Genomic DNA, 16,540 nt, shown 5'->3' with positions numbered 1-16,540 from the left:
GTATCCAGATCCTGATTCACTACAAGATATTGCTCATAGATCTATAAAAAGTTTGCATTTAAATAAATAAATGAATAAATGCTGAAGACTCATCTCCCATAATAGTGCTGATGATTTCCTCTCAGTTTACACCATGAAGGCATCAACTGCAGTGCATCATAAAAGGGTTTTTTGTACACAAAGCCAAACTGCTAAATAGAAAAGGCCTCAAAATAAGATATATCCTATGCAAAAGATAGCACATGCAGTCAAAGGAGACAGGAGGATGCAGTGGAGTAGAGATCAGCATTGTACAGGGACCAGAAAATTCCAAAGGAATCAAGATACTGAATTTTATCACACAAGACATTCTTGCTTTTCTCTAAACCAGCTAAAACAAAATTGCATTTATAACTACACAAAAAATAGAATTCATGGCACTCTCTATATGGATTGCTTCAAAATGAACACTTTTCTAAACATCACCTTCATAAATACTGATAACAATCTGAACAAAGAAAACAGCAGCGTTCATATTAAATACCATTTGTGAGTTTGAGTGTGTATGCACAGTAATGGGACATTTACCCCAAATTCAAGATCAACTACTAAAACACTTTTCAGATGCAATTTGTTTGCTTCAATTGAGGTTCAGAAAATTTTGACAAGCCTGTACAGATTCTGCTTTTCTAACAGCAGGAAACTGTATTACTGCATTAACTGTATTGAAAGGTAACCCAAACCTGCAGCAAACAGGATCCAAAAATGCTGCTTTTAAACCAGTCTCCATAATTCCTGCCACAGCCCTCAAAGAATGATCAGAACATTAGAAGGACCAGAAATCCAACCACAACAAAAATCTTGGATTGGGTCTAGAGAAAAATCTTCCCCTCCTCCCTCCAAGAGAGAGAATTTATTGTTTCTTGCCATCCTTAATGCCCTGTATCTGTAAGAAACCATTTAGTCAGCAATAGCAAGTTTATGGTGTATTTTTGGGCACACTTCTATGCTGGTTTGTTCTACTTTGTGACTTTTTTTCCCCCAAAGAGATACAGATGGCAAAAAATTACTGCATTAACTGTACTGAAAGGTAACTCAAACCTGCTGCAAACAGGATCCAAAAATAAACCAGTCTCCATAATTCCTGCCACAGCCCTCAAAGAATGATCAGAACATTAGAAGGACCAGAAATCCAACCACAACAAAAAGCACCGTTTTTAAAACTAGGACTCAAGTATTTTCTTCTTGAGTTCTTCTTCAATACCAAAAGTCTCTTACCTGCACCATGAAATACTCGCAGAAGCTCCACCCTGGCTCAGTCCTTTTCTCTCTCAGAGTTCTCATGTCATCTTCAAACTTGCCTAAGTTTTTGGTAAAGGACATGAGAAGCAATGTCCTGAGTTTGGTCAGGAAGGCATTCCAAGATTCCTGAGAACGGGAAGAGTCTTTCAAAGGGTCAGAAAGTACCACACATCTGTGAAGAGATTGATAAAATTCTATTTGAGGAGGAAATCACATCATTCACATATAAATATGCCCAGCTGAATAGTGTCCATTCCTGACAAATTCAGAATGAACAATATTTAGTTTTCCATCCACTTTAATCAGAGGGGGAAAAAAAACAAGATAAGGGTTATGTTTGTTTGTTTGGAGGCAGCTATGTTGGGGTTTTGGGTTGTTTTTTTTCTGGTTGGAGCTTGGTAGCTTTTAAAAAAACTTTGTCATGTGATATAGTTTATGAGAAGAGCTAAATGTTTTACCTAGAATAAGCACTCCAAAGCTTTTTTTTTTTTTTTTAAGCAAATAATGGATACATTATTCTAACTACTTAAATATAAGTAATGCTGTAGCTAACCTAGAAAAGAAAAGTCTGCCTAGCAATACAAATCAGCAGAACAGCAAATATAGCTACTCCTGGTAAAGAGTCTACAAAATACAAATCAGGATCTATCAGTTCACATATAGTCAGCCTTTCTTAACTCATTTGAAATAATCATCCATAATAGATTCTTGAAATATCTCAATCCTATGTGCTAAAACTTCCTCTGTTTTTCTCAGAAAATAAACAGATCCCATTAATTTACAAATAAATCTACTTTTTCAGAGCATCTTCCTTCCTCAGTTTTTCTATCACAATTTATTAACATCCAAAAAACTAATGATATCTCTAAAGACAGGAAAATCTCTCATCCAAGTAAAACACTATTTCTGATAACAAAACTCTATTTTGTTGGCTTTAATGAAAGCAAGAACAGTTTCATACATTCGTTACTATTTCCTTAGAATAAAAACATCTGAAGAAACTGGTCTTATGTCAATTATCTCAGAGTGGAAAGGTGATTAAGTGAATAGCAGAAAGTCCAATGGCAAAACTCAGCCCTATCATATTCCCTACTCACCTCACTCCCACTACCTGCAACTCTGGTAAGATTTGCAAGCACCTAAGCAAACAAAAAACCCTGAAGGTCTAAAAGCTGATTAACATCACACTGTTCTTAAACCTCTCTGAGCTAGGAGGAGATACTTGAAATCTCTTTGACACACATTTCAAAGCTGTCACAAACCCAGGAAAACTGAAAATAAAATTTCTCCCTTTATTCTTTGTGCCAGCCTCCTTCAAAGCACAAATCTTACAGAGCCACCAGTGTGAATGCTGGACATCAAGGGAAGCCTTTAAATGAGCAAGAAATGTCTTGTATATGGAGCTGAGTTTATAAATCAGCACACTGCTCAAAAGGTGAAAATATTTACATGCCCAAGAATGCTCACCTGTCACTTTGCTTGTTACAGAAGTCATTCCTTATTTTATCTACTATAGAGGTTCGGGGAAGGATATTGGTTTTGTTCTTTTTCTTGGCATCACTCTCAACCACCACAATCAGCCAGTCCACTGAGCTGTGAGCCTTGAGAACGTTCTGCCACTTGGTGATGTCATCCTTGACTGTGGTTTTGTACACTTCCGTGTCCTGGGATGAGAAGTGGTGAATCATCAAATCAAACAGACATTCTGCACAATTTCAAAAGGCAAGTTTTGTTCCAAAAGAAGGCAAACAGAAAGACATCTCAAATGGAATTAGTGACAGTAAGTTCACTTACTGAAAAAAATCAAATTAGGTAAAGCATAGTAAAATTCTAGTCTTTTAATTTAATACATTTCCAGTATTTCAATATAGTAGTTGGTACATTATCATTCTTTAGATGACTGAAATTAAGATTTTTAAACATCATTTAAGCTCTTTGTTTTACACCTTCTGGAGCTTTACAATAAAAACATGCTTGAAATGACAAAGCTGAACTGTTTTATTCTCACATAGTAACAGAAGTGTGATATTTCCCCCTTCTGCACTGCTCGAATCTCAACCTGTTTAAAAGCTTATTTTGCTTCTGGGTTGCTATTACACAGATAAATACAGATAATTCTTAACACTGTTCTGGATTTTTTTTGACTGGTTACAGATCAGATGTCACCTGTGTCCTTCAAGTGGATAATTAATTCACAACAGAGGCAAACCAAAAGGCAGTGAACTGGACATAAACAGGATTAAGACATTCCAAATCGTGCCCAGTTAAATTGCTGACATCCACCAGTACCTAACAGACACAGAAGATGAAACTAAAGAAAAAAATTGTATATTTAGATTTCAGTACACCAACAGACCATAAATGAACTACCCTGGCCACATTTCTGCGTTACAAAGAAAGTGCACTGTGCCACTGCAGTGTCACTGTAAGATCCTGGGGCTTTGTGACAAAGTACTGAAAACAGGTTATTCAAATGCCTGTCCTCTTAGTGTCAAGTAACATTACAAACAGATACCGCTTATGGCAAGAAGGGCTCAAGCTAAGTTTTGTTTCCAGCAATATATCAGGTATGCATCCTTATGCAACCCAGACTTAACTGTTTGCACTTTCTGCTTGTGCTGTTATTTTCATTTGCTTTTCATGCTTATATGAACAATTTCATTTTTAAATTTGAGTTTTTCTGAGTACTTACACAACATTCTGTCCAATAAATATGAAGGAAGGGAAAAGTCAAAAGGGCTTTATTCCCCTCTTTGGGTAGTAGCTCCTCTTTAAACTGAACAAAGTTGGATTCCAGGTGAATCATCTTGGGAGCACGGCCATAAGACCTACAGGGTTGAAAAACTGAAATTAGTGGACAGAACAGAAAAATGAACATGTGTGGTGGGGAAGAGAAATAAACTGAAATACTCTGGCACTGGAAACCCACAAACTACAGTCACTGCAGTTGGTATAAAGTCAACTAAAATTTGGTGTTGCTTGAAATGAGATAAAATGCTGTTCTCCTTTTTGAAGAACAGCACCTAGAAAATCTTCAGCTTTCTTTCAGTAAAAGATTTTTTGTATCTCTAGGAAGAGTAGAAAATACCAAATAAGAGAATTCCCCCTTTTTTTTTTTCCAATCACAAAACATTCAAATATATTAAATGTATTTCTGAAGGGAAATACATCTAATTCCATGTGAGCTCTACCTATATTCTCACTGGGGAGAAAGCATACCACACACAGAACACAGCAGCCCAAGTACATCAAAGCACACCAAGACAAACCCACAAACCACAAAATCAGGAAGAGAAACACAGCATTACTATCATTTTTCTTAAGGCAACGTTGAAGGGTTGAAAAGATCATCCTCAAGTGCACAACATTCACTTTGATTATCTAATTTCTCCAATTTCTTCAAGGCAGTTGCTCTCTTCAACTCAATTTATGGTAAGAGCTCCTCAGAACACAACAAATACACATTTACCCAGGTCAAAACCAGACACTGAAACAGAATCACTGAATAAAATGTAAGTTTACCTCCTCCATTCCATGGGTTCTCTAGGAAGCTGCTGAGAAAGTGTAGGATACAAGGAAGTAAATAAATTCTGATCTCCAGCACCTGAAAATGAAAGGCATTAATATATTAGCATGTACAAATTACAGAATGTATATTAATATGCTATTCTACTCATAGTCTGGTGTTACTAAGAACATTTAATTTTGTCTGTTATGTGGAAACTGGAGTCCAGCATTGAATTGTGTTTTTTAAGTCACTCTTAAGACCTAATATAACACTTTTAAGTAGACACTGTTAAAAACTTCTTATTGTGATTTTCCACAAAAAGCTACATAATCCATATACCAAAGAGAGTATCATAAACCTGGTGCAACTCCAAAAACAAAACAAACAGCTCCTTAGCTGGAGTCATTGGTTTAAAATAAAAAAAAAGTATATTTAAAAATATTCCAGAATTTAGACTCCCCAAACCAGAGGACTGGGTAGAGTGGTTCCCATCATTCTGTAGCTGGGCCTACACTGAGAAAACGTGGTTTAGCCCATGTTCTGTGTTTTACTGGATATGATTCCTCTCTCCTCATTTTCTGGGACTGTTGTCACTACAAAACACCTCCCTGACTACCAAGCTGTTCTGCAGAAACACCAGGTCTGTTAACACAGTTCCCAAACAGCTCCAGTAAATACAACACCACTGCAGGAGTACTTAGATACAAGTCAGAACAAAATGCAGTGTTTACCACATGAAAAAAAATGTATTACCAGTAACCTTTCAACAAGAATTCTTAAATTCTCTTAGGTTCAGGGAGAGTACGACAAGGACAAGACATTAATTAAGATTTTAACAGCCTTATAGGCAATTCTGCTATTTCCTGGTGGTTTTCCTTTTCACAATCTTTCTGCACACCAGAACAGGAAGATCCTCTCACCTTCCTGTGGAACTGGAAGCTGCAGAAGTGCCTGACATCCTTTTCTCTCCCTTCAACCCCCAATCTCACATCCAGGCACAAAGTCACGCATTGCCTCCACTTTCCTTTAGCATTCTTTAGTTCATCTTAGAAATCCTTTTCTAGTCCTCCCTCCTTTCCCCAGTTTTCTCACATATATTATTATTCTCGCATATAATACTTTGATTACCACAATTCTATCACCACACAATAAAGTATATTAAAAATTAAAGAGGCTGATTAAGTGCAAAAACAAACAAAAACAGCTCTTCTCATGCCTGATCACATTAGCTATTATTCAACAATGCAATTTCATAAAATAGCTAAAAACAGAACAAAAACAATCAGTACTTAAGCCCTGCTTCTCGAGAAAAGTACCTTATTCTTGAACCTTCACCTTCATGCCATCTGAATTAAGTGTACCATACCACATGCTATTTAAGACCACAAATGGCCTGAATGAATACTGAAACAAGTGTTAGTGATAGTGTTAATGCTGTTTTATACCCAGCTACACCTCTGTGAGCCAAGCTGAGAACAGTCTATTGATTTGCAACTCTTTACTGCCCACAGAGAGTGAAACTAGGCTTAGTGACTGAGCAGCAGCACCATGACCACATCAAAATGAGAGTCTGAGAGCTCCAAATCTGCTGGAAAGAACAAGCCACATATTTTATCTCTGGAGTATTACAAAGTAATTTTTCTACACTGCACCTAAAAATTCAATGTATGCCACAAAAAATATTCATTCCAGAATTCAACACCTTAAGTAAAAAGGACTGCTACTGAATACAGAGGAACTAAAGGATAATGTGTAAGCACCCTGCTATTCAGGCAGACACATCACATTATCAGCTTAAAACAGGTATATTCATTTAAAAGCCAGGCAGCTTTTCCTCCTGCATTGGTTTTGAGGGTATATCAAATACACAGAAGAATGTGTTTTATGATCAAGGCAACACAGCCCTCTAGGATTAGCAGAAAAGTGAGAAGAGACCTTCAATGTGAAATACATTGGCTGTCTTTGAACACAGACCAAAGCTGCTACCACGCATTTCCAGCACCCAAAGGGCTGCAACATTTCATGTTCTGCCCAACTGGACCCTGTATCTACTGTAAGCAGCATGTTTGAGCTGATCAAGCCAAGAGCACCACAATGAAGTTATCAGCAGGCAACACCAGCACAGCACTGACACAGGAGCAGCACTGACACCAGTAAGTGCAGCAAGGAATTGTGAGGGCTGTCAGATGCACAATACATTGTGAACTGGTGCTACTGGGCTGCAGGGAGGGACACAGGAGCACAACCTGCACAAATATCAGAACAGAAAGTCCCAAAAGATCACTATTTCTGGAGTGGTGCTGTGCAGGATTCCTACAGCTCAAGAGACCTCAAGCATTCCAGAAGTCTCATTCTCTGCTCTATATAAATATATATGCCTCTGATGCCTCTGTATCTATGATCTACTTTCCAAAATATATAAAAAAGGAAAAAAATAAGATGGAAAATAAAGAAGAAATAAAGGAGAAAATACAAACAACACCACTACTGGAATTTTTGCTTGTATCTGACTGAATTCTATGAATTTAGAATGAAACATTCCAAAACCCCAAGTAACCCTGGAATTCAAACTTAGAGCAAACCCCAAAGAGCCTGAACAAAAGTCTGAGAATTGCTTCAAATATTTTGTTGTAGGACTTTTTGTCATTTTTTGTGAGTTGGTGAGGAGGTTGCTTTGTTTGAGGTGTTTTGGAAAACGAAACAAAAAAATTTAAAAGATGATGATTCAACCATATCACAGCAAATTCATTTCAGTGGACTGGTCTCAACACTAAAACCCAAGCCAAACCATTCTGTGGTTGTCAGTAATGGGGCCAGAGTGTAAATGATTATCAGATACAACTGAAAGGGAAAAGGAAGGATGTGCATATATAGGAAGGAAAAGTAATTGTGGAGTCCTATCATAATTAAAATCAAGAAGCCTTTTGGAGAAGGGTTTTCATCTTTCAGAACCTACAGGCAAATAAGACCAAATATCCCCTAGAGATGATAACTAGGGAGTAAGATTAGAGTCTGAGAACATCCTGGAACACCTACCTCAGCTTTTAAACCATGTATGTCTGAATTAATCTGCTCCCCACCTGGATGTCAACAGACACCCCACAAACACAGAAAAAACACAGAGACTCTTTCAGTGATACCACAGCTAGTACAGGCTGCTCCTGCACATGAAGTGGTGACACACAACAACTGAAAGCAGTAATGTAAAACACCTGTTTCCTCTCTCTCTACGTGACAAAGTTCAAAGGGCAGGGCCTTTGGCACTTATCTAAACACTTCACTGCTGTGGGTGGAGAATGGATCCAGAGCAGCCCTGAGAAGGAACTGGGGGTGTTGGTTCAGGAGGAGCTCAACATGGCCAGGCCAGGTGCACTGAGAGCCCAGAAAGCCCAAAGTGTCCTGGGCCGCATCCAAAGCACCGTGGGCAGCAGGGGAGGGGGGATTCTGCCCCACCTGCAGAGCTGCCTCCAGCCCTGGGGTCCCCAACATGAGAGTGACATAAACCAGCTGGAGTGGGACCAGAAGAGGGACACAAAGATGCCCAGAGTGCTGGGGCACCTCTGCTATGCAGAGGGGCTGAGAGAGGGGCTTGTTCAGCCTGGAGAAGAGACCTTAGAGCCCCTTCCAGTGCCTAAAGGGCCTCCAAGAGCGCTGCAGAGGGACTTTGTACCAGGGCCTGCAGCGACACAACAAGGGGCAGTGGCTGTAAACTGAAAGAGGGTAGATTTAGACATCAGGATGAAATTCTTCCACGTGAGGGTGGGCAGGCCCTGGCACAGGGTGCCCAGAGAAGCTGTCCTGCCCCATCCCTGGGAAGTGCCCAGGGTCAGGCTGGATGGGCCTGGGAGCACCTGGGACAGTGGAAAGTGTCCCTGCTCATGGCAGGGGTTTGGAACAGGACAACCTTTAAAGTCTTTTCCAATCCAAACAATTCTGTGATTCTTTCCTCCTTGTCTTTCTTCCTGACATTTTGGTAGATCAAATCAGTGCAGCCTTTCTCCCTTTCCTCTTTCCTATCTAGGACACTTGTTCTACTCTAAATTTGTACAGGAACAGTGAAAACCAGAATGACCACCTAATCAAGGGGGACATGCACTCTTTGCAGCAGCTGTCTAACACCAAAGAACCATAAAATATTGACATTTATTAGGTTCATGATTGCTTAAAACCACCAAAATCCCCAATAATATATTTTTCCTAACACTTTCCAAAGTTCTTAGATGCTAAGAGGTTCTGTCACTATAGTATCTAAATATACCACAGTGAATTTTTTTTTCCTCTAGAGGAAATCATCCTAACCCACTAACTACACAGGCAGTTTAAAACAAAAACTTCTGAGGTCAGATGACTAAAGAAGACAAATATTTTCCTTTGATACCAATGACAAGCCCAGTCAACTGAGATAAAAGGCTTTGAATACCTTGAAAAGAAAACAGAGCCAAGACTACACTTTGGTGTAGTTTTGTTTGGGTTTTATCTCCAAGTATCACTCACAGCTAACCTTTCTGACCCCATTTACTTTTCCACTAGTAAAAAGTTCTACTATGAATCTTTTTTCTTAAATCAATAGACTGTAAGAAGTGGATCTACCTGAAGTTTTGGTGAGATTTTTATATTTACATCTTTTAAAGGTCCTCCTCTCTCCTAACTCAAATTCATACTCAAAAGAGGTCTAAAAACTAAGACACAATGCAGCTAAATTGCTATATAAAAATGATAGCTGATTCACTAGAAGAAAATCCTTTTAGCAAAACTCCACTTCTGCACTTCTGAATCTGTAAAACAGGTTAGAACTAACAAGTATATGCCACTTCTCATGACAAATGTAATCAAATATTTAAGCACAGAATAATGTATCAGCTACACAACAGTGCTGACTTATAATGCAGGCAGGAGTTCTGGTTGAGAACAGGGAAATGAATTTATAGGATATAGTTGTTAAATGGTCTCTAGCAGCAAATCACTTTAATCACTTGGGCTACATCTCATTTCTTGCTGCCACATTTTTTATTACATCTATCTACTAGTAACAGAAGAACTTTTGAATCAAGCTCCTCTAGTCCCAGGACAATATTCTTAACTGCAAGTATTTATTTTCACCACAAAAAGATGCAAATTCTTCCCTTTCCCTCCCCACCTCTTACTTTTATTGATCTTTCTTTTCCAGCTGTAGAGAATTGCAAACATTTTCTCTTCTTGGGCCTACAAAGCATTTGCTGATGGTTTTTCTCTTGCTGTGTCACAGCACATTCTGAACATGGACCAAATAAAAAGGATGCACACCATTCTCTCCAAAGATTTATATATAAAGTTCATTGTGCTAAAACAGGTTATTGACAGTGAGAGCAAACATGCAAACACACAATATAAACAGACAGAAGACAATATAAACAGACACTATGAGCTGATAAAGGAATATTCCACAACTGCATGAAGATAATTACAAAAGAACAGCTTGTTAGGAAAGCTCTGAAAAGCTTAATAATTACTTCATTTTGCAGAATTGTCCTAAGTCTCCAGCCTCCTCTTCATATGGATAGAGCTAATAATTTAAGTGTAAATCAGCTACCTAAGGATGAGTTCTTTGGCTGATATATATATGTGCAACAACATTATATTGAAGCTCCAAAGACTTTCTCAAAGTTTCAAATTGGATTCCTGAGAGAGAAACAACATTGTTTGGGTTTCCTAGGAAAGCAAGCTGCACTGGCTTAGAGATTTTGTAAAGTCAACATTTTACGGACACTACTCAAGTTCAAGATGTTTGATGCAAACACTCAACCTGCCTCTGCAAAAAAACCAAAAAAAAAAATTAATGAAGCTAAAAATAATCCTTCTACAGCAGTGAGAAAGCTGTAAAATGACTCAAAACACTTTGTAAGCTTCCCAGGTCTGGCAGCAATGCAGATAAACTGCTACAAATGAGTTTACAAAGTAACCTGCCAGAGAGAGCAGAACCACAGCTGGACAGAGAAACTCCCCAGGGGCTTTGCAATCTAGTAAGACTGACAGTGTAAAAAATATGGCTCAAATTAATTTGGAATTGAGTCATCATGGCACTCAGTCCTACCTGACAAGAGTGATTTAACACTCAGGGGTGCTGCCATACTGAGAAAAGGGAAAACACATAAAGGAACAGCAGCTTTCTGTGAATACACTACTTTTCCTACACTTGGAAAATAAAGTTGTCTGCATGCCTAGAGAAAGGGTCTCCAGAAGCTGGTCATGCATTGCCAAATTCTATGAACCTAAAAACTCTCTGTTAAAACTACAGGTGTTTCCAGTGATGCAAACACAATGAAAACAAGGCTAATTCACTTACAGACAGCTTCTGAGGGCAAAATAATCAAATTACAGCACTAACATGAAAGAAATGCTGACAAAAACTGCGTTTGCAACTGGCATCAGATGTCCAAGACACGTGGAACCTGCCACTTTTTCCCATAGGCCAAAGTCTGTAGACAGAGTGCTGAATTAAGGGTTGTGCCAATATAGCAAATAACTACTGTTAGAATACAGACTAACTCAGAGGTTTGAAAGCATTCTTTACCAAAGAAGCATTCCTTTCAGAGCACTGTCAAATTTATTTCAAGCAGGTAAAAACATTAGTTTACAAAACAACTCTGGTATGCAGAGTGTTGAAAAGAAGTCTCACTAGGAACAAAACTCCCTCTTCAGTTCTCTCTCATTAAGAACAAACCCTAAGAGTTAACAGGAGTTATTTCATGATGCAAAAGTTTACCTGGCAGAGATTAATCTGAATCTTGTAGCAGAAGGAAATACTTCTGTTCTGAAAAGCACCCTCATTTAACCTCTTACTTCCCAAATCAGAACCCAGCCATCCTCTCACAGGTCCGTTTTGACCCCACGTGCCTCTCCTGGGTGGGACACAATAAAAACACACTGGGTGGGACACTCATCCCAGTAAAACTCCAACTGCCTGAAAGTGGAACCACAGACAAAGATAAACTGTGTTTGTTGAGCTGTTTCTAATACCATGGCTTTTAATGTGTTTTGTAACAAACCCACACCTAGTCAATCCCAAGCCTCACCTCTCTGTAAATCTTTAGCAATAAAATGCTTAGAGGAGCTTCCCTTCAAGTAAGTCATTATTGGTGAATGCACTTATTTGAAATATTAGAGTCTCCAAGCACTCCTCTCCTCTGAACAGAGAAGAGAAACTAAAGCATTAGTAAAATGCAGTTACAGTAAAATGCATTCCCCATCGAAATCAAAAGTTTTGGTTTAAAATGTAGCAAGTCACCCTTACTACATTCAACAGAGAGGTAATCTCTGAGCAATTTTGCTGAATTAACCTGAACTCCTGAATCAGGCTGTCTCAGACCAAGCCCCTCCAGTCCATACCAGTAAAGATACTCCTGTTGTGCTTGTCCAGGGCAATAGAAATGATTTCCTCAGTCCAGGAATGAGGCACACAAGTGACACAAAATGCTCACCTCCTATCTCATTTGTAAGTCTGCTGCTACCATACTGGATGGGGATAAGAACAAAACATTTTACAACCATAATGTATGCTCACTCACCACACAAAATTAATACTGTTTTCAATATCAGACAACTGGGCTTGATTGAAATCTGGTTAAATTTCAAGTTTGGAAGTTTGAAAATTCTGTTGTACAAAGAGACCAGAGTTCTTTTCAGCACCCTAATAAAAAACCCAAGGTTTTACCCTGAGGTAAAACTTTGTGTACTTCAACAGACTAAAATGTTACTTAAATCATACAGGAACAGGGAAGACTGACCTGCACCACTAAGTCCCCCTGCCCAACACATGGAGACTCTCCAATGCTGAATACACATACAGCCAGAAAATCTGAAAAGCAAGTCTCTACAGCCTGTACAGTAGCATAAACACCACCAAACTATAACTTCCAGATGTTTCTGATATGCATATTTTTTCTGACTTTAAATCTGAAGTGAAATGGATTTCAAAATTCTTGAAACAGGTGAGTAGAGAAGATTCAGTACAGATCCTGTTCACTTCAGCTTATGAACTGCATTCAAAAAAAGGAAAAAGTTTAAGACAGAAAAGAAAAAAAAGCAAATTTACAAAAGAGTCTGGACAAAATATATACCCACAGAGTTCCACAATTATACAGCTACAAGGTTACAGTTGGATACTTTTTCTAAGTAAGGTCTAAGGTCTAAACCAATAAATGCTTGCTCCATAATAAGACAACACAACTGTGAAACAAGTTTCTAATTCACAGGCACATAAAGCATTCCCAGTGTTCTAGTGATAAAGTGCAAATATGTATTTTGTTACATCATCAGTAGAGATACTTCTGACTAAGACCAGCCACTGGCTACCTTTTGTTAAAAAAGAAAAAGCAGAATTCTCTATGCTGATCTCATTCCCTTTACCTTTTTATTAATATTATGGATATAGTTAGAATAAAAAAGACTATTCCGGTTGATAGGAACCTGCCAGGATCATCTGGTCCAACTATATGACCACTTCAGGGCTGACCAAAAGTTACATCATGTTAAGAGCACTGTCCAAATATCTCTCAGACACTGACAGACTTGGGACAGACTGAGACACCTCTCTAAGGAGCCTCTTCCAGTGCTTGACCCCTCTCCTGTTAAAGAAAAGCTTCCTAAGGCCCAGCCCAGCCTAGGTGCTTGTTTTAAGTGAACTGAGTGCCCCTCTCTATACCTGTAAGAACAGAAGGGATTACGTTTTACATCAGGACCACCTGCCTGTCTCTGATACCTGAAAGAACTAAATCGCAGCTGGAAGCAGGGATCCCGTTCTGGTTAACTAAGCCCTCTCAGGGATGGAACCAAAGCAGTTTAAGATTAAAGTGTAATGTCAGCGGGCAGGCATCAGTGGGATCGCCACAGAGGATGCCTCCTCGCAACTTCTCTTAGCACCAGCAAAGCCACACAAAGCTCGCTGCCAGGAAGTTTGGGGTTCACCATTTATTCTCACATTTCACCCTCTTCCCCTAAACACCTCTGAGTACCACACTCGCCTTGTTATTTACTACAGAAACAACCCCAAGTTTGCCCACTGCCATCAGAAAGGGGGGGGAGCAATGAAGAGGCAAACCCCGCCATCACATCCCTCCTGCAGGCGCCCTGTCCCCACCCGGAGCTGCGGGAGCCCCCCAGAACCAGGCACCGGCTCCTGCCACTCCCGGGCCCGCCGGGAGCCCCGGCCGGACCGCCAGCCCCGCCAGCAGGGACACTCACAGGTCACGATGGGCTTGTTCTCCATGGTGTAGATCACGGGGGGCTTCTCCCTGCCCTCCTCCTCCTCGGCGGGGTCCATGAGCGGGCGGGGTCGTCAGCCCCGGCTCCCCCTCCCGCCCGGCGCCATGGAAACACGGCCGGGGGACTGGGACGGGACGGACAGGCCGGGCCGGAGCGGGGGTGGTGCCGCCGCTGCCGCCCCCCCCCCCGCCTCCCCCCACCCCCTTCCCCGCGTCCCCGCAGCGCCGCTCCGGAGGGGAAGGCGGGCGGGAGAGGCTCATCCGCTTCCTGGATCACCGGGCAGGCATTACCGCTTCCGGGGAGCGCCGCCGCCGCCGGGGAACCCGGAAAAGGGGGAATGCGGCGGGGAATGGAGGGGAAGCGGGGACGGGGAGCGGGATCCCGGCCTGCGGCCCTGGGCAGCCGCGGGGAGCCGGGGCGGGGCTGCCCCTGAGGGGCAGAGCCCCTGAGCGGAGACTGCCGGCGGGAGTCAGGGAATGGTCGGGGTTGGAGTGACCGCTGGACATCGCTCAGTGACCTCCCAAGATCGCTCAGTCCATCCTCCTGCCCCTGAGGGACGGCCCGAGGCGCCTGAAGGGCAGAGCCCCCGGGCCGCCCTAAACGGTGACAGCCGGCGGGAGTCACGGAAAGGTCGGGGTTGGAGTGACCGCTGGAGATCGCTCAGTGACCTCCCGAGATCGCTCAGTGACCGCTGGATTTCACTCAGTCCATCCACCTGCCCAGGCAAGGTCACCCAGAGCAGGTGACACAGGAACAGATGGGTCTCTCCACACAGGGAGACTGCACACCCTCACTGGGCAGCTGTTCCAGAGCTCTGCGACCTCCATGGAAAGAAGTTCCTCCTTGTGCAGGGGTGAAACTTCTCGTGTTTTAGTTTATGCCCTTGTTTTTAGTTTTTTATGCCTTATTGCTCCTTGTCCTGCCGCTGGACACCACTGAGGAGTCTGGCGCCACCCTCTTGGCATCCTCCTGGGAGATATTTATATGTATGGATGAGATCTCAGCCTTCTCTAGACTAAACAGGCCCTGCTCCCACAGGTTCTCCTCATAAAAGAGATGGTTTTTATTAAAATGAATATTATTTAAATTTGTTGCAGGACTTCTGTGAGGCTTTGGTGGACTTCGTGGGCAGCTGCCTGATGTGTCATTCCCATGGCTGTTCCTGGCTAGTTCAGTGGGAGTAAGTGCATCAGGGATCATATTTTCCACTGACTTCAAATATATAAGTGAATATGGCCCTTGAAGTTTAATGGTTTATAATGTAGAGTTTTAAATGCATAGAGATAATAACACCCCATTACGCTTCTGTTGGGTCTAATTAGTGGTATTAGAGCCATAAAATTGACCCTTGTTTTACTTTAGACTGAGATGCTATTCCTTTCTTTTAAAAAAATCTGCTGTTCATCTGCAGTTTCTTCAGAATAAAGAATCCTAAACTTAGAGGGTTTGCACTTACTGTCTCAAATAAAAGTGAATAAGATCTAGAAGAACATATTGAAAGTAGCCTATCATAAGGGATAAAAATGGAAAACACTGCATACATGTGCAAAGCTAAATGTAACCTCAGGTAATACTATAAGTAATCTGTGAATTAATCATAATTCTTTATTTCACAGTGACATTGTGCTCAGGTGGTTTGGGTGTACAAATATTTATAGAAGTCAATTTGTTTAGAATTTTCTTTCAGTAAAACCTTAACCATTTTTTCTGGACTCATAATGTTGATTAAAAAATAATTACAGCATCCTTGTAACATATTTCATCCCTTAATACTGCTGAATACTCCCAGTTATTTTACTGGGGGATTATTGGTTATTTCCTATTTGAATATTTGCACAGAAATTTGCTTTCACCTTGGTTGTAACTTGTTTCTTAGCACAGTGAAACTTTAATAATATTTTATATAGAACAATTAAATGTTTTCATCTGATTTTCAGGTTTAGGTGAACAGCTGTACACAAACAATTTTTAATGCTGTGAGAGCTGAGACATATTATGGTACAATTTTATTTTAAGAATGTTAGCACTTAAACACTATTTTACAGTGTAAGAGATAAGTGTGTTGCAAAAATTATTCACTGAAACAATAAAGATAAAACAGTCTTTATGCATTTATAAAAAATTAGAAATTCCTCCCAGTAAGCTCCTAAGTAACTCAGATACACAAAGATAATTTTGTGCATCTGTCAAATGGTCCTGAACAGCACAGGTAGGGAAACAGGTGAGCCCAAGTCAAATGTATTTATCCCCTTTTCTCAGAGATTAGAGCTAAGGCCAATAGTTTGTTGGAATTAACATTTTATTCTCTATAGAATTTGATTAATAATGAAATTTCTTCTCTAGATTTTATGTTGCAGTACAGCTGTTTCTATCAAAAACAAACAAACCAACAAAAAGAAAACCCCTGTCCTAGCCCTGCTTGCTGTTTTTGATAGCAAGTGAAGCAAATACATCTCCATTTGTGGTTTATTCCTAAACCATCTTCTCCCTCCCAAAAAACAAGACAGGCTC

General features: G+C 40.5%; 1 protein-coding gene across 1 annotated transcript in view; it reads right to left on the bottom strand.

Moving 5' to 3' along the window:
* Positions 1–14,408, bottom strand: part of TRAPPC10 (trafficking protein particle complex subunit 10) — a 38,779-nt gene extending 24,371 nt beyond the window's left edge. The window contains exons 1-5 of the mRNA XM_074534487.1: positions 14,009–14,408; positions 4,804–4,885; positions 3,974–4,109; positions 2,749–2,945; positions 1,258–1,453 (exon numbers count right to left, since the gene is read on the bottom strand). Coding sequence (XP_074390588.1) covers positions 1,258–1,453; positions 2,749–2,945; positions 3,974–4,109; positions 4,804–4,885; positions 14,009–14,087 — 690 coding nt within the window. The 5' untranslated portion in view covers positions 14,088–14,408. The remainder of the gene's footprint in view (positions 1–1,257; positions 1,454–2,748; positions 2,946–3,973; positions 4,110–4,803; positions 4,886–14,008) is intronic.
* Between the last annotated feature and the right edge of the window lie 2,132 nt (positions 14,409–16,540).

This window comes from Zonotrichia albicollis, chromosome 2 (genome assembly GCF_047830755.1).
Source record: "Zonotrichia albicollis isolate bZonAlb1 chromosome 2, bZonAlb1.hap1, whole genome shotgun sequence".
Lineage (NCBI taxonomy): Eukaryota > Metazoa > Chordata > Aves > Passeriformes > Passerellidae > Zonotrichia > Zonotrichia albicollis.
This window is presented reverse-complemented; position numbering and strand designations above follow the sequence as displayed.